The following is a 22353-nucleotide window of genomic DNA, read 5'->3' on the forward strand; positions in this document are numbered from 1 at the left end:
TTTGTTGTTGGCATAATAAGTTTATTTTTAGCAAGAGTATTTTTTTATGTTACTTTTTATATTTTGTGCAGTAGGATCTTACCAGTTAACTGCTAACACTAAGCCCAGCTAGGTACGTCCTAGAAAATTTGAAGGGGAATGGAAACTAAGAGGGAATAATGGATCAGGAATTCCTGTGTTTACTGCTGTATCCGAGAGGATGAAAGGCTGCATTTCATGTGCTGCCTTCATGCCGTTACGCTGCTGTTAAATGTCAATGTTTAGGTTTAGCTTAAGAAATGCCAAAGGTCGCTGCAGCACTTGCAGCAAACTTGCTTATATTTGAGGGGAGCAAAATGCAAGGTGTGTCACAGGYTTACAGTGATAAAAGGTGACCTGCAGGCACCGTTTGGAAACGTCAGCCAGAAAGACAGCGGGGAAATCTGTTAATAGCCCCAGTTTTGTGAGACTGGAGAAACGAGGGYGCGAGCAAAACGAGCTCTGCAAGCGAACAGCAGGGCTCTGGCCTCTGTGTAATGAAAAGCAGATGCTTGTGGCTTGGGAATGAGGAGAAATCAAGCCGACGGAATTGATCCTGGTTCAGAAAGATGGGATCTCGCCATGAATGTTCTGCAGAGATCGTCTCCATCGCCTTGCACAAGGGCGAAATGCAACTCGAGGGCTGCTCGTCTTCAAACCAGTGGGACTGGGGTTGGTGGCTATGGGATAATACGCTGCAAGGGGAAGGAATCGCCATAAGATTCCTTAAATTGCAGAGTGATAAATGCAGGCACAAAGCCAGGCAAGAGGCCGGTAGAGCCTGAGCTCCTCCAGCCCCACGATGAGTGTGAAGCCAAACAGCTTCCTTGCTGCACGTGCCTCTGGCACCACATGCGGTCCCCATGCTGGGAGACCTCAAAATCGGGCAAGACTTCTGAAATTTCACTAGATTTAATTAAAAAAAAAAGATTTTTACTCAATTTTATAACTTGGACATACCTGTTTCATCAATTTATGCTTAATTGAGACCAACAGGCATGCTGTCTATGCCTTAATTTGTGCCTGGATTTAGTAGTTTTTTTCACTAGGATTGCTTTCATACTTTAAGAATGCGGCTACATCTGAAAGCAATTTTATTCTTTCTGTTAAATCTGCTTAATATTTAATGTATCTAAACTGAGGGGTTTCCTTGTGTCCTGCCTATCGGAGACTGAGCTGCTCATGTTACATCTGAATTTCTAAAAACCCAGTATTTCATAAAGAGTTGACAAATTCAGAGTAGTTGGTTTGTGCACAGAATCGAGTTCCTTTCTRTCTTTCATAGCCATAAGGTTACTTTTTTGGCCTACTTTCTGTGTAAAACGATTTTCCCAATGCTGTGGATAACAGATGGGAATTAACGCCATTCCAGGAGACAGACTAGGCTTTGACTGAACTTAACTCCATAGCTTAATGCATTTATCCCATAATCTCTGCAGAATCGTGCATGATGGCAACGATTGGGCTACTGCAGCAGAACTGAGTGTGGTTTTTACTRCTTCTTTGGTGAGAAATTAAGCTCATATTTCACAAGTGTAATAGCTATATGCCTATATATGCAGGTATGTAGTACATGTGTATATATATGTATTCATTACACTCAGTTTTCTGTCAGCTTTTGTGCTTGCTGATGTCCGTGGGGCTCGCGGGCCTCAGCGGTGCTGGTGTTTGAACCTAACTAGGGCAGAYGTTTTTAGATACAGACATTCCTATGTGGGCAAATTAAAATTTGGCCCTGAAGTGCGTCGTTGAAATACATCCTTTCTTCTGTAAAGGTAGATGATTTTCCTTTACTCAGATCCTCAGGGATCTAAGGTCTTGGGAGGTTGTGCAGCCTGTGAGAGAGGTTTTGGACTTCCCTTTGAGAGCATCCTGATGAAATAACCACACAGCAAACCAGAATTTATTGTCTTTTTTACCCACATTTTAGCTGCAATCAGCGCGCACACACACACACACACACATGTTAATGTAAAACCAGCGTGGGTTTATGTTTAACCAAGCTCAGGCCTGGTGTAGTGCACCTTGGCTCCTAAGACTTGGCCCAGGCTGCTCTGAGCTTTTCCTTTTTGAACTCGAGCGGGAAATTCAACTTCTAGCGCCATTTTATCTGCAACGTAGGTTTGGTCGGAGATCTCTTGATCAAATAGCTGGAAGGGGACGGGAAGGCAAAGCGAGAGGCTCCCATCTGCGGCTCTCATGGCATTCCCGTTTGAGAGGAAGCCACGTGAAGAGCTATTTTTTTGGTGCCAAAACGAGCAGTTTCGGTACCGGCGCAGGGCCCCCTCCCCCGCCCCTCAGGAACGGCGAGGCGGGACGGGGCAACGCGCGCGCGCCCCCCCCAGCGCGCATGCGCACGCGCCCYCCCCGCCGTTGCCAGGGCGACAGAGGCGGGCGTTGCCGCGGGGGCCGCCGGGAGCAGGTAGGGCGACCGTTAACGGCCGCTGACGGCCGTTAACGGCCCCTAACTGCCACCAGCCGCCCCCACCGCCATCATGAGCGGCGGGGCCCGCGGCGGGCCGCCTTCCCCCACCAGCTCGGAGGGCGAGGAGCCGCGCAGCTCCTCCTCGTGCTCCCGGTTCTCCCCCGCTTCCCGGCCCGGCTCCCGCAGCTGCGAGGAGGAGGAGGAGGAGGAGGAGCAGGGGGAAGCGGCCTTCCAGAGCCGCCAAGGCGATAGGTAACCTCGGGGTCTGCGCCCTGGCTGGAGGAGGGTGCCCGGGGCTGCCCCAGTGCAGCTGCTTGTTTTGGGGCTGCCCCTGCGCACTTGATTGTTTCCACAGGTTTCCTGGAAGGGCCCTAGGTTATTAACTCACCTGACTTCAGTGTACGGCAAGAGAAGTCCAGGGAGTTTGCTCAGATATTCCCAGAAGTTGCAGCTATGCAATGGGAAGGAATTTGACCTATTTATTGTCCCTCACGTTTCAAGTTTGCTGTTGCGTATCCTTTCATCCCTTCCCAATGGGCGGTTTTGTTCTCGTACTTTTCACGTCAGTAGCGCTGAAGTCAAACTGCAGCCCATCCTTGCAGCTGGAGCGGCCATCAGCAGCAGGCCACAAACTCAGGCCTATCGCTACAGTACCACCYGGCAGCTGGGACAGGGAATGGAAGACCCGGGTTAGGGCCTGAGCAGGAACAAGYTCAGCGAACTCAGACGTTGTATTTGAATAATGTTGCTACTGTGTTGTAATAAGCATCTTCCAAATGTTCGTGTAGGCGCTTCCGTGTGCAAGTGCCAAATCCTGAAAGGGATAATAAGAAAAAAACGCTTCTTACATAGTTGCTGCCCCCGCCACGCATGCTCAAACACTCTTGTTGTTGTTGTTGTCCTCTCAAAACTGCTCAAAAATTAGCCAGAGGCAGGCACTTAACGTGGGAAACTTAATATTCGCAAAAGACAAAAGCRGAAAACAAAACGTTGTGAAATGGTGTTAGGTGTTTTCATGCTTTTGCTATGGATTGGTGTTGTGTCTGATGGCTTCACTTCAGTGGATGTACGGTAAAGAGTAATCACGGTGTTTTCTGTTAATCAGACTTCAGTTCTAATGCCAGACATAGACAATTTGATTAAAAATCCTTATTTAAATACAAATACATGTTTGAGAGAGTGACGCTTTAAAGTTTGCTACTTTAATTACTCTGAGGAAATAGGTAGTTGGGAATGTGCTGGCATTTCAGCAAATGGTCCTGTGTAATTCAAGTTCAGTGTTGTTTAAAAAGATCTGTGCCCTGGAGAGTGACACTGCCRGTTAGGACTTGAATTTAGGACCGAGTTGCAGCCCCTGCTCTAGCAACATGTGAGTCCCAGACAGAGCACGCTACTGGAACAGAGGAAAATCATTTCTCCTGTTAAAAATACACTTTTGCCTCACATTTCTACATATTCAGCTTCTATTTTCCTCTGCTTTAACTTCATTTCCTCTGGTCTTACTGGTGACTATTAAGCTTTTCATTTACCACTCTGAATAATTAGTGAAATCAACAGCTTAAACTTCATAAACGTGTGTAATTACAGATCTCGGCAAGCGCMCACTGAGTTTTATTTTTCTGAACTYGTGTCTTCTTCCAGTACTTTTTCACCAATTGGCCCAGTATTGTTAGTATTATCCTGGTACCAGGAGCTCTAGGACAGGTTGTGTGTAGTGAAAAAATGCACTGAGAAGAATCCCTGCCCAAAATGTCAAGTCTGGGCAAAGTTTCATTAGTTTCCCAAATCTGCATGCGTAATGCTTTTATCCTTTTCTTTCATAAACTTTCAGWGTTATTTTCCAACAAAATGTATTGTTAGGCATTCTTAAGTCACATCCCTCACCATTGTTATATCTATATGGTTGAAAATTGTCGCTGCCCAATGTTTTGGTCTTTATTAATATTTTAGCCTGGAAGATTGAGGTTGCAGCAGGTGGTGTGGGACGTGGCTCGGCTTGGCCTGTGCTGCCTCGGTTCACTTGGTACATGTGTGCCAAGGTGCTAGCGCATGTCTGGCCACACGGCACAGGGACAGAGATGGATTCTGAGTGGGAAACAGCCCTTTCCTGGATTCCTTTCAACCTGGATCAGATTCAGTGGACTTTCCCCAGTGTGACCAGTGAGCGGTCACAGTAACACACGCAGGTGTAAAACAGTAGAGTAGAGCAGGCCAAAGCTTCGCCCTGATGTTGTTTTTAAGCATTCTGTGCCACAGAGAAACTTCCCTAGGGTTACTGGGGCATTAAATATTTTTCTGTAGAATTCTGCTATTCTTTGTGTGCTGTTCTTTTTTACACTAAAAAAAAAAAAAAGAGGTATCTTGCACTTAAAAGATTAAATTCAGGCGTGTTAACGTATGTGTTTGGATGCTGGTTTTGTAGCTTGAATTAAGCAAATAGGATTACTCACAGTAATAAAGTATGCAGATAAGTACTTCCAGAGCCCATATATTCATATAAAATACAAATGCAAAGTCTAGTTTCGCTGTTGACTCTATTGTTAAGGATTTTTTCTGTATAACCTAGAAGCAATTATAAAGAAATCCAGTGGCATGTTTTCAGTTTTGGTCAATACAGAGCCTAAAATACATTTTTACTTAYGAGATAGTATGTATATGGAACATTATAAAAGACTTTTTTTGACCTGGGGCTAGGATTGCTGCATTATTGTGAATTACGCAAGCTGTCCTATTAAGAGTTTAACAGAACCTTATATAACATGAGCAAGTAGTGTGTACAAGTTGTATTTCTTAAGTGTATTTCCTCTGAATGTTTTCCGGGGAGACAGATTAGCTCTCCACTAAGGCGGTTCTGTTCTCAGTTCCAATGCTCTTGGTGACCAAGGATAGAATACGGACATGAAATTTCAAGAAAGAAGGAAGGTGACTCTTTGATATTTCAGCTGCTARTTTTTATTTAGTTTCTAACAGGTAAAACTTCAGTCCGCCCCACAGTTTGGAACAGGAAAAGAATTGCTAACAAGCTAGAGTATAGTAAACAGAGCATAAGGGGAGTAGTCACAGATGTCATACAAATGATGTGCTTTTACGATATTACCAGACAAGCAGAAAAATAATGTAGTTGTTCAGAGTACCTTATGTAAAYCAAAAGTCATTATTGGAGGCAATAGCTCTTGCTAACTTTGAAATGGAATTGGAGTTAATATTCCATTTTTATTTCAGAAGGGTTGAGGACTGTGAGATAATAGGAGGAAGAAGTCATTCCCCTTTGAAAGATAACCTTTCACCATGGGAAGAGTGGTTCATCTGCAAAGAGAGAGAACTACGCATCCGTTTRCAAGCTAGAGCTCTGGAGGTGAATATTCTGATTGCTTTCTGTTAGACCATCAAACTACCAGGCACCAGAATGCATATGTATTTTTTTCTTTCAGTTGTGAGAAACAAATATTTTTGTCTGTTTTTTAAAATGTCTTTGGGCATCCCTAGTGTTTGGTTGTGCTAATGTGATTCATCAGCATCTCTGATGTGCGTTTTCTTTTGCTAATGTTACGCTTCATCGAAGTGGCGCCGGGTACTATTTTGCTTATGCAACTGTTAGGTAATGGTTCGAGTTGAAATGGTTAAAGCGTCTGTATGTAATTGGTACCTTGATTTTCATCACAGGTACAAATGCCTGTGTGTAGGCAGTAAAACACGGCAGGGCGTGTGCTGGGTGTAATCTGTCAGCCTGCTTGGCTAGATACAAGCCACGATGTTGTTAGCCTCTTAGGTGTGGAGTTATACAACTGTTTGCGTTTTCCCAGGATATCGTCCCCATCCCGGCATWGCTCTCCCGCCTTCCATTTTTTGCCCACCAAATGAACCATTCTTGAGTAGTGGGGCCASGACACAATTAAGGGAGCGAGCTGTATCTTTTCTTGATTAATATGTTTGCAGTTGATTAAATGATACTATTGTTTAAAAACAAATTGGAAGTATTGGGTAGTGGCTAGAACAATCACATCAAAACTTGGCCCATTTCTCCTTCTAGTTACTGATTTACCGTGTGACCTTGAGCAATGTCCTGAGCTTTTTGTGATTCACTAGATCCGTGAAGTGGCCCAACTCAGAGCTCTCTGTAGGTTACCCTTTGCTGCTACAACATCCATCACTGGAAGCTTCTAGAGCAAGGCTGGGAGATCAGACATTCAGAGGTGACACTAAAAGAGGTTTAGACTTGAGGAATGTGTTCTGAACTGCTAATATTCACCACCCATTTTACAACTTCCCTTTAGAATTTAATTTAATTTTAATTTTTGCTGTTTTGATTTCTGAGTACAAAAATGAGCTAAGCTAATTTCTGGTATCATATAAAAAATGTGGTTTGTGGATGATCTTCTCATGTGGTCTTGATGAGGAACCAAAGCAATTTTTTTTCTAATTTTCTAATTTTCTAATTTTCTAATTTTCATGTATCACCCAATTGCATTTATACTGTAACAAATATATTCTCAAAGGTGTCTCTCAAACAGATATTAAAAGCAAATACAGGATGAGCATTGCTTATAGCCGTGGAGTATGTAAATGGAATAGCAATATAGCAATGGAATACGTAAAAAGCTTTTATTTTTAATTTGTAATATTTTGAAAATATTTCATTTTAAGCTGTTATGATATAGGAAGCTTGGATAGTTTGTATCTGGAAAAATGCAATCAACTTATAAGATATCAAACGAGGACAAGGTGTCTATGTTATTGTATGCCTTATAAAGATGAAATACCTTTGAGTTTATTTCCTCYTCTTCAGGTTAAGGGTCCTCTTTCCAAGTTTGTTAAAATCCACAGGATTTTAAGTCATAAAATTCCTGTAACTCTGATACAAAACATCATATTTGAGCGATATCACATAACTTCTGCTGCTTTCCTGAATGCAGTGGCGCACAGGGTCTAAATTCGAAGTTTGGCAGAAAAGTACTGCCACAAATTGATATTCCTTTGACTAAAAGGACATTTAAATAAGCTGAAGGGTGATTTGTTTTCAATGCCTGGTTAAAATATGTGCTTCCAGTTTATAGCGTGAAAAATTACTTGTGCCCATTGATTGTATTTCATACTGTTGCTATGTTACGTATCCATCCTTAATATAGATTAATGAAGGAAAGCCATCAAATTGTTCAACTGTTTATGTTACTTTTATTGCAGCACTGTTTCCAGTATTGAGTGTATTAGTATAGGTGGTCACCATGGTTTTGAGAGATATCTTTTTCCTTTAATTAGAAAATTAATCTACAACTTGAGAAAACAAAAGAAAAGCAAGATTCTGAAAAGAGGAGAAAATTAGCTGAAGAGAAGCACAAGGAATGGGTGCAAAGGAAAAAAGAAGAGGTAACTATTGCTTTGACTGTTTTTATAGCTTTTGATATGCTTTGGTAGCAAACCTATGTAAAATTTGCTCAGGCTTTTTGGGTACTTTGCTGAAGATTGTTTTAATTGGTAATTGCAAAATTAAAACAATAGAGTTTCTGACTGCTTCCCCTCCCCCTTCCATGAGGTATAAAGGAATTTGTTTTCTGAATAGTCACTGACAACTGACCTTTATGTTGTCAAATATTACTCTGCTAATTATACCTGGGGTTGTRGTCTTCAGTACCTACCCCTTCTGATTTCCCAGGTTTAGTGCCCAAACATTTTGGGCAAAGTGTATGTCTGAACCGTGTGCAATGTCTTGTATGTTGAGAAGAGCCAGAAGGAGGATTTATTTAAGTACCATTGTGGACAGGCAAATAACATGGTAGAGTCTAGAGGGATAATTGAGGTATGAGGCCTGATTCAGGAAATTCTCGGTAGACCACAGATAGCAATTGGGAATTCCTTCATCCAAAATGCCATTTCTGAGTGGGATCAAGAGATCTTTTAAATTCCCTTGAGAGGATGACTAAGAGCAGGGTCAGAAGCAGACAGTCGTGATCTCAGCGGGGCACTGTGCAGCTCTGTGTCACATCAACGAGCCAGGCACACTGGGTGGCAAAAATGGTAACGTTTGGGAGGTCTGGGCTTGCTCAGACACTGGTAGCGTCTGTAGGGATGCTGGTTTCTTGCTGTTCCATACTTTTGGTTCTGGAAATTTTTGAACAAAAACCAGATGAAGTCTGATTAAAAGAAATACATCACAATAGTATTAGTTTGACAAAGACAGTTTTGATATTYGGACCTCACCTATTTGTCCTTGCTGGCTCAGAACTCTTTATTCTTCTGTTGGGTTCCATCTAACCAATAGAACAACCTGGATTTGGATTTCAGCTCCCAATTTCTTTTAGCCTCAATACTGACTGGAGAACTAGCTTAACCTCCCCATCAGCACCACAAACAACTCAGCTTAAACATTTATTATATTGTAGAAAGGGTAACTCCGTATTAAAATACACAGCAGAAAGGAAGAGATTTATCATTCAGCACAATGTCATTTTGCTCTGTTAAAACACAAATTACAACTGTCCAACTATTCGTTGGCTTGAAAGAGTTTGAACTGCCTTCTAAAAATGTCTGTTCACATTCCACATTAATGAAAATTCTTGTTTTCTTTCTCTGTCTCTCTCAAGTGTCGTCTGTAAACTTCCACTTACTTGAGTCCTCCTAGTTCTATGGTTGTGGATTTAGAGATGAGCTTCCTGCTCTCTGTTGTAAATGAAAATAGGTCTTTTGATGGTAGACACATGAGCCCAGAGAACAGGGGAAAAACATATTTGTGTCTGGATTTTTGTATATTATATTTTGGAAGAATAAGGTCATCCTTAGGCCATGGCCCAAGCTTTTACCAAAAGTAATTTGATTTTCATTTAAGTCAGATGAATCATTGGCTAGTCTTTTTCTGTAAACCACACTCAAATCAAGGATAAACTGAAGTTAAAAGCTTAGATGTCTTTAGGGTATTAACATTTGTGCTGCATAGTTCATACTACTTCAAGTTACCCAAAGATTATTTGTGGATGTTAACACAGAGTCCAGGATAAATACATCAACTCAGTTACTAAGAAGGTATTTACAGTTGGCCAAAGTTTTCATGGAGATCCAGGAGCACTAACAGGAATTTCTTGGGGAACAAATCCGTGATGTTTAGGAAAGCTACTTTATTTTTTTTTTTCTAGAGGCATCAAAAGGAGCTCTTTCTTTTGGCAAAGATGGCAGCCTCTTTCATTTCCAGGTACTGATTCTGAGACCCATATATGTAGACAGCATAAACTACAGTATCTTGTTTTTTWTTAACATGTGTTATCTCTGTGAATTCCATAAATATCTGTCCATCCGCATGGCTTAATACTGTATTGAGGAAGGAGGTAAGAGGTGGAAGAGTGTGCATGAAACTTCTTCCCTCCTCGTGAGTATGAGGTCTTCATGCAACTAGAGGAGAGGTTCCTGGGYGGTATCTTCACACCCTGAAACTGAAAGGACATTTATGCTAGAGGTAGAACATTGGTTTATGCAGAGAAAAATTCTACTCTCTTTGTGAGACAGGCCATTTTTCTTGTGTTTGGTTATATGACAATATTCACTGTGATGTTCTGCCCATTAGATATAGTCCTTAGGTTTCAGATTAGGCAGCAAAGCTTGAAGACTSTTTCTGTTAGCTGGTAGTTTCATTTTCTTATTTTATAATATGTGTTTAAGACAATATTGTGTGTGCATTTTTTATACTTCCAGTTGCATGAATTGCATGAATTATTTTTGAAAATAAAGGTAATATCRACTATTTAATATGCCTCTATGTGGTAGCTTTTGTGATTTAAAGGTTGTTCATGAATTAGAAATAACATGTCGAAATACTGAGTTGCGAAAGAACATTTTATCATATTATGCTAATATGATAATATTTTGCAACTTAGTGGATATTAAAAGCTTAATAAAAATCAATTATCAGGTGCTGGTGTCCTGTTTCTGCTAACAGCTTTGCAAATTTTCAGTAAGATACCAGATCTCTGTAGAAGAATAGCCTTGTCATTTGTGTTTAATGCTAAACTTCTGCTTCAGCATTACTTTTAGATTTATGGATAAAAGTGAGCAATTATAGTGGCACAATTATAAACACTCTACAAGCAAAATTTTGTTCCTTATCATGTTTTCATTATCAGCGTTAATTTGAGAGGGATTTGAAACAACCTTAGGACTGGACATAGATGAGCAAAGCCATTAGAATACCTCATAGTGTTCCCTGCATGTTAAATTGATTGTTAGATTGTTAATTCCACTATTTAGACTGCAGATTGGTAAGGAGTGCTGTGTGATCAACTCATAATTGAACTGTTGATGTGTAAAAAGAAAGGAACTGATATCACTGATCCCCTTGACAGAAGCCTAAGACCTGAATAGGTATTGAAAACCAACCGTTGTCTCATTTCATCAGGTCTGAATTAATGTTCATAAAAGCTTATTTTCTCTGTGTCTGTTCATTCTGTCACTTTTCATAAGTTAAAAGGTTTTTTTTTTAATTTTAATGTCAGTCAGTGCTGTTAGTTTGCATTCCTGTATCTATACATGTATATCCAATAGAGAAGTAACTTGATCTCTCTTTTGTATTAATAATTAAGCTGTTTTTGTACTCTAATTTTCTATTTTATCAATAGGATTTTAAACACGCTATTGATATCCTTCTAATAATTCTTTTTCTCATGGGAAAGGGTATTTTTTTTCCTTTAGGGAAAAATGTCCTGACTTCACTGGCAGCAGTAGATTCTTCCAAGTTCTTTGAAAGTGTATGGTTTGTTCAAGTTCAAGAAGTGTAGAAGAGTCACTTAGTGTTTAGGACTAAACTCATACTTTTAAAATATTGAGATTTATGTTAGACTTTGGAAAATTTCTAGCATATTCACCTGTAAAATACTTGGTGTTGGACTGATTTTGAAAATCTGTTTAAATCTGTTTCTGGTTTAGCATTGTCCTTTTTTTTTTTTTTTTTAGCTAGATGTTTTCTTAGAAGCTGATTTTATTTAGCACAGCAGTGTGGTTTAATATGTTCATACTGTAGATAAGCACTAAGTCTGAAGCCCTTCTGATGGACAAAAAGATAAAATGAAGGGCCAAAAAAGGACCTACTATGAGTGGAACGAACTTGAAGCTTTTATTGAAGCTGGAACCCAGATGTAAAGAATGGCAAGATTAGAGCACACAAAATTTTCCTGCACTATTTTGTGCTTCTATGCTGATAGGTTAATTTTTTTGTTGTTGTTGTTCTCCATCACTGAGTAAAGTTTTTTAAAAAATCTTGGTCTTGGAGTGACTGGGATTGATGAGCCTGCGCCCCTAAATGTGTTTTGAAGCTCTGCRTAGTGGCTTCATGGTGTCTTGTGTAGAGCCACTAGGTTTTTGCTTGACAAACAAATGTTACAGGTTTGTGACTGCTTAATTTAGCAAGCTGTAGATAATGCCTAGATTATTCCCAGACTTGGGTAAATAACACTTAAAGGAAGGAGACAGAAAATTCTGCTCATGTATCTTCAAGATGTTTGGGAATCCCTTCTCTGTTCCTTCCGGGGATTTTTTGCTCTTATATCATATCTAGAATATGAATCTAAATAATATTTAAATCCATGACGATTTAGATATGATTACAAAACTATATGTAGGTATAAGATATCCAACAAAAAATGTGATAGGTGACATGGTAGATGCACAGAGCTATTCCATTTGAAGGCCACATCTATTCAGGAAAAGGATTCAGTTCCAGGTTTCTTTGTGTGACCTGCTTCATGATAACTTAGTTTGTTCTGTTCAGCTTCAGGTCAGTGGAAGTGTCTTGGAGATGCTAGTGAAAATCTTTTCTTTTGGAAAATATGTGAACTGCTATGTGAAGTCGATTTGTATTTTTGCCCTTATTAGTGTTGAATTAATTAAATATTAGCTGCCTTCCAGGATTTTTTATTAGCACTCATCTCCTAAGAACGAGGAGCAGCAGGGAAAAACCCTTGCTAGAGTTCGGTTTCTAAAAGCTCTGTGTTTTCTAGATTCTTTGTGTTTCCCCCTCTTTTAGTGGTATTTCTGGAGGGAACTGAGAATGGATTTCATTTTGAATTGTTACGTAGTTTCACATTGAACRTTCTTATCTGCCAAATAGGGGCACGGCCTCTGTGTATATAGTTTGCAAACATAATTTGGGTCGAAGGCTTGCCACCTATCAAGAATGCTGTCTTTGTCAGCACTGTTTCTGAAGAACCACAGCTAAATTTGAGCTGCTTTCTATTTTCTTTTTCCTATTTTGTCTGAACTTTTGATCCTGAGACATGGAGTCTCTGTGGTTCCTATCAGCAACATATGAYTGGACACTTAAGGTCTTATTCCAAAAACTTTCTATTTAATACGTATTTTGTGTAACCACCGCTAATGCAGAATACAATTTGTTCTGTAGCTCGGGCATGACTTTCAAGCTTAAAGAGCCAAGCCTCCCTTTCTTTCGCCTAATGAATATTTATTTTCTGCAGGGCTGYACTGCTTCAACACAAGGGGTGGAGAACCCAGCCCACAGCCCGGTAGACAGCGCGTTCTCCGAGAGTGGGACACGTTTGAATCCCCTCGGGCAGAGGAGGAGGGAATGACACGGGGCTCCTCCAGTCCTAGGTTAATGTTCAAACAGCTGAGCTGCTGTTTGGAGCTGAGGCAGGGGCTGCTGCTGCATTTTGTGTGATGTCTGATCTGTGCTAGGGGCTGTGCTGGCAGCTTACACTTGAAAGAGGTGCCGAGTTCTTCACCCTTTTCAAGAAATGCAGTCCTGGGGGAAGCATAGGTATATATATAAATGCTGTTCCACCTTGAGAGCCAGCTGCATTAAAGAATTTGAATCTTGTATTTAAATGCCTGAGTCTGTCTTTACCTGTCTAAGCATTTTTGTGAATCCATATTAGTTTCTTGAGTATTTTTTCTCAAGCTTTCTTTGAAATTGTCCATTTTTTAGAGATTTGAAACACTTTACAGTCTTTTTCAACATTGTTGATGTCTCTCTACACAAAATTTCTTTTTTTTGGCGAAATTGTGCATGTGCACAATCATTTGCTATGCCATGGTATAATGTTAGCCTGTTGATCTTACTTGTCTGGACCTGTCTACAAATTCTCGTGTTGAGTTTTACAAATGATTTTTAGATAGTCTCAYGGAGGAGGAATTCAGTGCTTTGTGTTTCAAAGCAGCATTCGCGTGGTTACGAGGTCAGGCTCTTGTCACCACCAAGAGAGTGCTCAGGTGTCGATGCACCAAGACGGCGGAACAAACCAGATTGCTGAGGCTCTGACATGTGATTGATGGTCAGGATTCTTGTGAGGATAAACAAGGAAATTCAGATTTTTTTTTCTTGCCAAGTTAATAGCTCTGCAGTGGAGACGCTGGCTTGGTAGCAGCTCCGTGAGATGCACGGTTCTTACTGAGTCACCCGTCGGGCTTCCTGCCAGGCCGGGTTTGCTCTGGGTGGGGAATTTCCAAGTACGGACCTAGCCCAGGCCTTACTAGATGGGTAGGATCGCAGCCCAGGGCACTAAGCCCGCGGGCAGATTTGTATCCTCTCTCCTTAATAACGTGCTTGGGTGGGGTGGCAGGAGAACAAGCCTGTCTTGCACTGAGTAATTGGATGTTTTACAATCAATACCTCCATTTATGTAATAATATAATCAGATTTTAAAGCATATGTAAATGCACTGGTGGTTTAGTGAATAGATAATGCTCGTTTTGAACACGAGATCAAAGAGAATTTTTAAAACCCAATCTGACGACACCGAGCACAAACAAAATATAGTTTCCCTTCCCCCTCTAATATGTATKTGGAAAGGGGATTGAAGAACATGTGTATTATTATGCACATTCCTAGCATTTTTGATGGATTTATATAATGGAAAGTAATCAAGATGGGGGAAGGCTGGGGTGAGAGGAGCTTGACATGCAGCAGCTCATTAAAGCAGCTGGGCATGCACTGTACCCTCCCTTCATGAAGGAAAAGCTGCTTCGCACTGAACGGGAAGGGGAGGCGTCACTGGGTTGCCTGCAAAATAATTTCTAGGCAGCTGCAAAGCCCCGCAGTTCTGCAGGGAGCCTCCYGTTCGTGAGGATGGCTCAGTGGAGGAAAAACTTAGCAAAAGCCCTGGTTTTCATGGCAGTCTGCACTGTTTGCATAGGACCCCGCTCGAGCATTCACCTCTATATGGAAGGACCCGACTTCTTCATTTCTCTCCCATGTTAATTTACATGCTTTTTATATGTTAAGAGCCTAAAGACTGTAGCTTTGAACAGTCTGGCTTTGGTACCTTTTATGTACAATGGTATGACACAGAGTGGAGCAAAGAACAAAAGAGCAAAAATCTTTGTACACCTCTCCACAAACAGCTTTAACTCCATTTTAGCATGTACCTCTCATCCACCTTAATACTTTTTATCTGGCCCAGACTATCATTGTCTTGTGAAGGGACAGAAGAGCAGCTGTGAACAAAAGAGAACAAGATGCAATTTAGAAGGAGGAGGAAAAGCTTAGACAATTGGTCTTTTTTTTTTTTTTAAACTGGGATTCCACATAACTTGCCGAAAAGCGGGTCATTTTTACTCCTTTACATATTTGAACACCGAAGGTTCTATTTCACATTCAGAAAGCTCTTGTTTCCTTTCTCCAAGAGTACAGAAGCGTTTTTTCTTATTGTTCCAGGATGAAATGCTTTTTTGATCGATCTTAGTTGTGATTGTGGATGTCATCATGTGCATAGACCTTCAAATCAGATTAATCAGACTTTCCTTTTATAGTTTTACATTCCAATCCATACATGGAAGCTGTATCTTTGTGTCTATATATTCATCTCTGACCATTTTCCCTGCACCACAGAACAGAGTTGGCCGTTGTTTCCTAGAATACACCTGAGGTAAAATGAAAATAAAATATGAGGTGAAAATGTAATTCTTAGCTAATGTTTGGGAAATTGACTGCTGAGTGTACMCAACTGCTTGTTGTCTCAGTGGTACTGAGATTTGCCATCATAGGGTAAGTGAAAAGACATGCATCTGAGATAGATTATGGCAAAGAGAGTTTTAAAAGACATGCCTTATAAAAGGGGGAAAAAGAGTTAATGCATAATCTAGCAGCTGCTGCTAAAATTCCAGTATTGCCGCTCTGCCAAACACAGACAGGGTCACGCTAACTCAAGCTTATTCTGTAAACTGGTTCCTTCAGATAAGAAGTCTGCAGTTTAGCTTTGTGACACGACACTGGGAAAAAAGGAATGCCAAGACCAAATGAAGTTTATGCTTAAAAATATTTTGCAATGAGCATCATCATTCCCTTATCAAGATAATTTTATACAGCATGGGTAAGAATCCAATTGTGATAGCATTTATTAGCCGGTACTGTTTCTTACAATAAAAATGCCAAAAGCTTTAAAGAGAAAATGCATCCCTTGGAGATTATTGCCCCTGCACCTCATTGCATGACCAGCAGAAAGGAGCTGGGGTTTTGTCCCCAGCTCCAGTGTTGTGGCTCCAGCTTCTTTATGCATAATTGGAGCTTCCAGCGTTGCCATAAATCTGGAAGAAAGGAGYTAGGTGGAAACAAGCTTCTTGCCTTTTGTGCTTGAAAGATGCAAGAGAGGAAGGGAACTGCAGTCCTGTTCTCCTTGTAATTGTGTTTTTCCTCTTATACATAAAGGTCCTATTTTTAAGACTAAGTTTTAAAAGAGTCTGCAATACTGCCTTCTTCCCACCCGCCCCCCCCTTTTTTTCTTTTCTCTCCAGGGTTATGGTGAATTTTTTTTTTGTAGTTCTCTATGTTATCACAAGAAATATATTGAAAAATTTAGATTTTGTTTCTTTGATCTCTTTCACTTAGGAAAGAAGGGAAAGGGAACGAAAGCTGAGCAAAGAAATGGCAGAAAAGGCCACCAAGGAACTAGAAAAAATGCAGTTACAAGAAAAGGCCAAAGAAAAGTATAAAGAATGGTTAAAGAAGAAAAGAGCTGAAGAGTCAGAAAAGAAGAAGAAAGAGAAGGTATTCGTCACTTATTTTGGATGAGGYTCCCTAATTTGTAACTCACGTTAAGTATGCTGATTAATTAAATTGGTGGGAATTCATCAAATGTCCATGTTCTGCATGAAGAACGTTTTGTAAAGTTGTAACRTTAGTGTTGAAGACATTGAGAGACGGCTGGTAAAACAAGATGTGTTTTAACACACTCTTTATTCTTCCTTAGAAAGCTCTTTTTCATATTGATTAATCACTTCTTTAGAGCAAGTTTAAAAGATCCTTCATGTGTCAGGCTCACTAAGAAGCTTCTTAAAATACAGGCTTTTAGGTCTGCTGTTTCCCTCGGGTGAGCACTGTAGCAAAACCACGGTTTCATGCATCACCCAGCATTCCCCTCAGGTAATACATGTGGGTAGTAACTGTGCCTGAAACCTATGAAAATGAAATGGGACTGGATCTGTTTTCCTTCAAGGCTGTTGCTTGTGTTTTGATTTAATTAACGTTGCAGGACACYTTATGAATGGAATATGTAAGAAGATAGAAATACTGCCTTACTATAGTAGTTAGGTATGAGGAGTAGCATTCAAGTGTGAGGAAGGATTTTGATTAGTAGTAGTAGAGCATTTATTTTTGGAGTGCACAATACGTTCATAAGTATTTYYTAAGTGTATATAATAACTTCTTTAATTTTAAAATACCATAAGCTATATCAGATCAGTTTTAAGGCCTTGATATTCTTAATTTTGTSGACTTRTTAATTATATAATTAAAATCTACTTAAATATTCTGTTCTGGTTTATTTCCAACTGAACAAAGTGCTACTGTGTATCTACTGAACGTCCAGAGTACACAGCACAAGGAACTTTTGAAACCCAAGAAAATATAAGTCTTAAGAATGGATTTAAATCTTGTCKACTTTCAGTTCTGTCKTCTTTAAACTGTAGTTAAGWTCTCAGAAACTTTCTTCACAGTATCACTTAAGATTGTTTAGACCCACTCGCACTGCCTGTACATACTACTTGTACTCCACATCCAGATTAATGATTCCCCAAATTGAATTTCTGCTGCGTGCTTAATGGCAACCCAAATTTAGCTGGGTTAGGGCTGTATGAAGATGAGTGAATGGGAACTCTGGGTGGCTGTCCAAGATGCAGTTTTTTCTTTAAGCTTACTAACTACAGTGCAATAGGCTGAGAATGTGTTTATATAATATATTTTGTATATATTGTACAAGATTTCGGCTGTAGGTCTTGTATATTTTGKTTTTTAGGAGAAGGAAAAAGAAAGGGAAGCTGAGCTACGGGAGAAGAGAGAGAGATCAGAGAAGATCTTTAAGGAATGGCTGCATAACGCTAGAAATAAAGCCCGACCTGTTTTAAATGGTTATGGCTACCCACATGGGAAGTCTACAGGTTTGTACTTTCATAGGCATGTACAGTGACTTAAATTTGTGGTTCCCTTCCCTCTAATCGTTAATGTAAAATGAAGCCTGTTTTAAGTTTTCATCCAGGATCTAATTTTGACACTTGGGAATAGCTAGCCCATATGGTTTAAGTTAGAGAGTCTTTTACTGTGAGATCCATTGTGTGTTTTTCATAGCCCTTCAAGTTATTTGAGAAGAGAAGAATGTGGCAAACCAAAGTATAATTGATCTTAATCTTGTTAGGTTCCTTATCAGGCACAGGAATCGCTAGAGCCAATTACTGGTTCCTGAGAAACATATCAGCCATACTGGCATCTTTCTGAAGTTAGTTTAGGTACCATCTTATAGTATCTGAATCCCCCCTTAGCAAAAGCCTTTTGGAGATGGAGAGCCTGATAAGAGCATGGCAGAAACCCAGTCTCAAAAAGGAGCCTTGGCAATCCTCCTCCCTTCTGAGCTAAAGCTTCTTTTCCATGCATCTTGGCATTTTTTTCAAGGAAAAATGATGTATGTTTTCTTTTTTTATTCATCAAATTAATTTCATAGTTGTTATTTGAATTCATAGCAAAATGTTTTGAAACCTAAATTCCACCCAGCCATTTGTTCCTCGGTTAGGATTGCTTATGGATGGTGACGCAGGTGGCTTTCGTGTTTTGTTCTGGCAACTCCTTCCTTCCCAACAGCTGCTGTCACTGGTCTAAGTGACTTCTGAAGAGCAGCTTCGTTCTCCGTTGTGCTCACGCAGTAGAATATGTCCCAGAATTTGTTTTGCCCACGCTTGTGAAGTATGTGTTGAAACAACTGCGAGGGCAACGTGTTCCTTCTGTCCTTGTTTAGCTTTCTGACATTGCTTTGTGCACCATAGACTATTAATCATAGGTAGTTAGTGTATGTTTCTTCTCAATGGGCCAAAGATTAACAGTTAAGGAAAGTGGAAAAATAATGTGAATTTTAAAAATGCGGTGAGAAGAAGTAATATTTATAAATGTCTCAGAACTTTGAACAAACTAGCAAAGTAGCCATTTTATAGTGTTCATCTATATGTTCAAAGTGCTGAGCATTTTGAATGTTGCACAGCATTCGACATGCTTTTTAATGTAAATGAAAGATTGATTGTTTGGTAAAGTGAGAGTCGAAGATTTATTGCTTTGAGTCATTTAAGTTGTGACCTGTTTGTTCTATCTTCCCTTAAAGATTCTGCTGTTTTTGCTAGTCTGGATTAGGTGCATAATTGCTTGCAGTGTAAAGCTTATGATGCAGGTACTCCTTTTTAATTATGTGTATTTTCTAACTATTTCAGGATGYTATGATGGAATTTCATATCCAACTCCAGCATATTGTAACCCCATTCCTTGGAAACCAATACACATACCTCCTCCAAAAGAAGACAGTAGTGTTAGCGTGAAGAGCAGCAAGAGATGTGTACGCCCCCAGTCACATAGATCTTCACCTCTGGTAATCTGTAAGCCCCAAACCACCCGTTGCGTAGCTTCCTCGCACAGGAAGCARTTGTAGTACAAAAGTCAAAATCAGTCTGAAAAGCTCAAGTGACCAGGGCCGTAAATATGAAATTATACGTCCAAAACAGTTTTAACAAACAAAGCAAAGCACAGCTTTTGTGAACAGGCTTTGTACTGAATGTTAAATAACCAGTCACCTTATTTTCCAAGGGTCTTTCGCATGCTGAGCTTTACTGAAAAGTCATATGTGGCCAATTGAAACGGGACTGTACTTTGATRCCAATAAAACATACATCATTGTTTCTCTCTTTCTTCACTTGCTTTTTGGGAGTGTGGGGATGAAGGATGTGGGGCTATTCTTTTGGGCAATGGGATTGAAAGATTATTTTAAAGATGCTAATTACAAGAACTTGGAAACAATTCTAGCCTCGATGGGGGAGGAATTGGAGATGTCTTTGGGATGGCAGAGGTTACACCGCGAGTGCTGCAGTGGATGCAAACAAAGTGGATGCCCTTTGTGCAGGAGAGGAGCAGGATTGCCTCAGGAATTCATGAGGAGGCAGCAGGTAAGGCTTTCTTAAGGGACAAACCTCACATTCACAGGCCCTGATGAGAGGACTTGAACCTCCCCAGTATTTGCTAGAAGAGCACATCAATGCAGCGGTCTAGGAGGTTTCTGGAGTATCTCAAACCATCTCAGATATCAAGTTTATGTTTAAGACCTTACCCTTGCCCTTACTCTGAATAAATTAGTTTATACAATAGGCTCATATGACAGTTCTGTCTAGATAATGCCAAATGCTAGCAGCAGCCTGCACTGTCTTAGAGTTGTTTAGTTCTCCATTCTGCAATGTAAATATTTGTGGACATAAAATACTGGCTTTCATCAGAAGAAAACGATTGAAAAAAATGCTCTAGATAGGGGGCGTTTAATTGTATTAGTTTATGACAGTAGTGGCTAAAAGTCTTAACTAAAAATGGGACTGCTGCATACTGCAGACCCAAATACAAAGTGAAAGCCCATTTTAATACTTGAAGGTCCATCATTAAGTTGACAAAATGGACAAAAGCCAGAAAGGCAACTGAAGGCAGAATGGAAGCGGTAACTTAGAAGCAGCAGGTCAGGATCTGAAACAGGTCTGGTTCTCAGAGAACTGGACTGATTTACTTTTCTTCTCAAGAAAGAATTTTCTGTAATCAGGAATTTTTAAAAGCTGTTCCACAGTTTCTCTGGACAGACTCTTCCAATGTTTACTTGTGATTATGATGAAGAATTTTCTTCTTATATCTCAATGAAATTTCATCTGAAACAGCTTGTGCCTATTGCTTCTTGCCAGTCTTCTCCCTAACTGCCTTGTAGGTATTGGGAGACAGTGATTAAATCTCCACTGAGCCTTCTCTTCTGAACAAACAAGTTTTTTTCAGCCTTAATTCATATGTCAAGTTTTCTAGCCCTCTAATCATCATCTATCCACAACAATTAGGAAGAAAAAAGGGTAGGAGTTGCTCTAGTGTTTGTGCCGTTGCTATAGGTTGTTCTATCTGATAGATTGTATTTTCTGGGCCATCTGATAGAAACATCAAAAATGCAAAGATCTCTCATCTTTTTGAGCTTGTCGCTTCCAGTATAGGGAAACTGTGAGTAACACATAGCAGGGAAATATGTAATTCACTTAGGAAAAAAAACAGTATACCTGAAAAATAGCTTAGGGATTGTTAATTTATCAACACTGTCATCCTGTGTCGTTGAACTCTCTGTTACTGGTCTGTAATTTAGAGGATGTTTTGAACCTGCAAGGGACCTCGCTCCTACAAAAGAAGAGGGAGGGACAGGAGCAGGGCTCTTATCTCCCTCCTTTGTGTGGATGAGACATCTCATACAAAAGAAAGCTCTTATTAACCGTGGTTGTTAATAGATTAACGTGGTGATGGTGTGTGACAATGTACACAAGCKAAAGGTATAAAACTGTTATTCAACAAGGAGAGCGTAAATATGGGATCTGATCCTCTGCTTCAGGCTTTAGCCATTTCATTGGCTTTAATCTCTAAACCAAAACTCATGTAGCTGTTACCATTCTCCCCCTTTCCTTTTGCAAAATGCAAGTGCTTCATTATTAGCCTTGCGTGCTCTCAATGTGACAATTAAACATCCTGTGATTGCACAGTTATGTGGTAAATGAAACTCCAACCTGATTCACTGCTGATAAAACTCCAGCTATAGTAAGTGGACCCATGGCAGAGAGCTGTTATCGTTTCCATATGTTTCTGGGTGTTAGACCCATGTCCTGAACACACGGCTCTGTTCCTCGGCTTATGACTTGCGGGTGTGTTTTGGTCTGATGCATTTGGCTTTTCCTGTAATGAGATATCCAAGCTCCACGGTGATAGGTCTGTTCTTTTTATTTCTGTAACAACATGCAACTGAAGTGCCAAAGATTTGTGAAGATGTAATATGCAACATGAGTGGTCAGTATATTAATTAGCATGTGCTAAGAGTGCACAGCTTTCTACAATCTAGTGTCAGTCATAGCACAGAGTCAGAATTATTAGCATTTTATGCTGTATTTGTTTAGCTTTTTATTTCCCCATTATTCTATGCATAAGTAAAACAAAGACATCTAACGGCTCTTCTGAAAGGCAACAAAACCTCCTAACATGGTCACTGTTGCAATCTAAGCATATTCATGAATGSGTATAGGTTGTTCCCATATTTCTAGATATGTCAAACTTTTGGTTCACTGCAAGGCTTTTCGGAGGCATAAGGCAGTTCTAACGGCTCATGCAGCATTCCCCGCGGTGTGTGTGTATTCAATATTAATTTGTTTGTAAACACCTGGGAGAAATTTGAAGTCTGTGAAATATGCTGAGTGTCAGAACTTGCCTGAACTCCCTAGCTGACATCAGGGCGGAGATGTGTGGTTCAGGAATGGGAACACAGCAGTTAGTGTTGGAGTCCAGTAGTTTTCTTYGAGAAGCCTCAGCCAGACAAACTGAGCTGAGCACTCTCTGAAATTGTGGTTTGCACATGTTAGAAAATCCACATCCCTAAAGCCATCRTTTCTTGTCTCCCGCAGCC

General features: G+C 40.1%; 1 protein-coding gene across 1 annotated transcript; it reads left to right on the plus strand.

The window, feature by feature from the left end:
* The first annotated feature begins 2479 nt into the window (after nt 1-2479).
* On the plus strand, nt 2480-19578 carry CCDC34 (coiled-coil domain containing 34). Its single transcript, XM_026041245.1, has 6 exons — nt 2480-2695; nt 5666-5798; nt 7700-7807; nt 16260-16418; nt 17665-17806; nt 19118-19578. The coding sequence occupies exons 1-6, from the start codon at nt 2514-2516 to the stop codon at nt 19330-19332; spliced, it is 939 nt and encodes a 312-aa protein (XP_025897030.1). The 5' UTR covers nt 2480-2513; the 3' UTR covers nt 19333-19578.
* The last annotated feature ends 2775 nt before the right edge of the window (nt 19579-22353 follow it).

This window comes from Nothoprocta perdicaria, unplaced genomic scaffold (assembly GCF_003342845.1).
Source record: "Nothoprocta perdicaria isolate Ctin4 unplaced genomic scaffold, notPer1 scaffold_28, whole genome shotgun sequence".
Classification (NCBI taxonomy): Eukaryota; Metazoa; Chordata; class Aves; order Tinamiformes; family Tinamidae; genus Nothoprocta; species Nothoprocta perdicaria.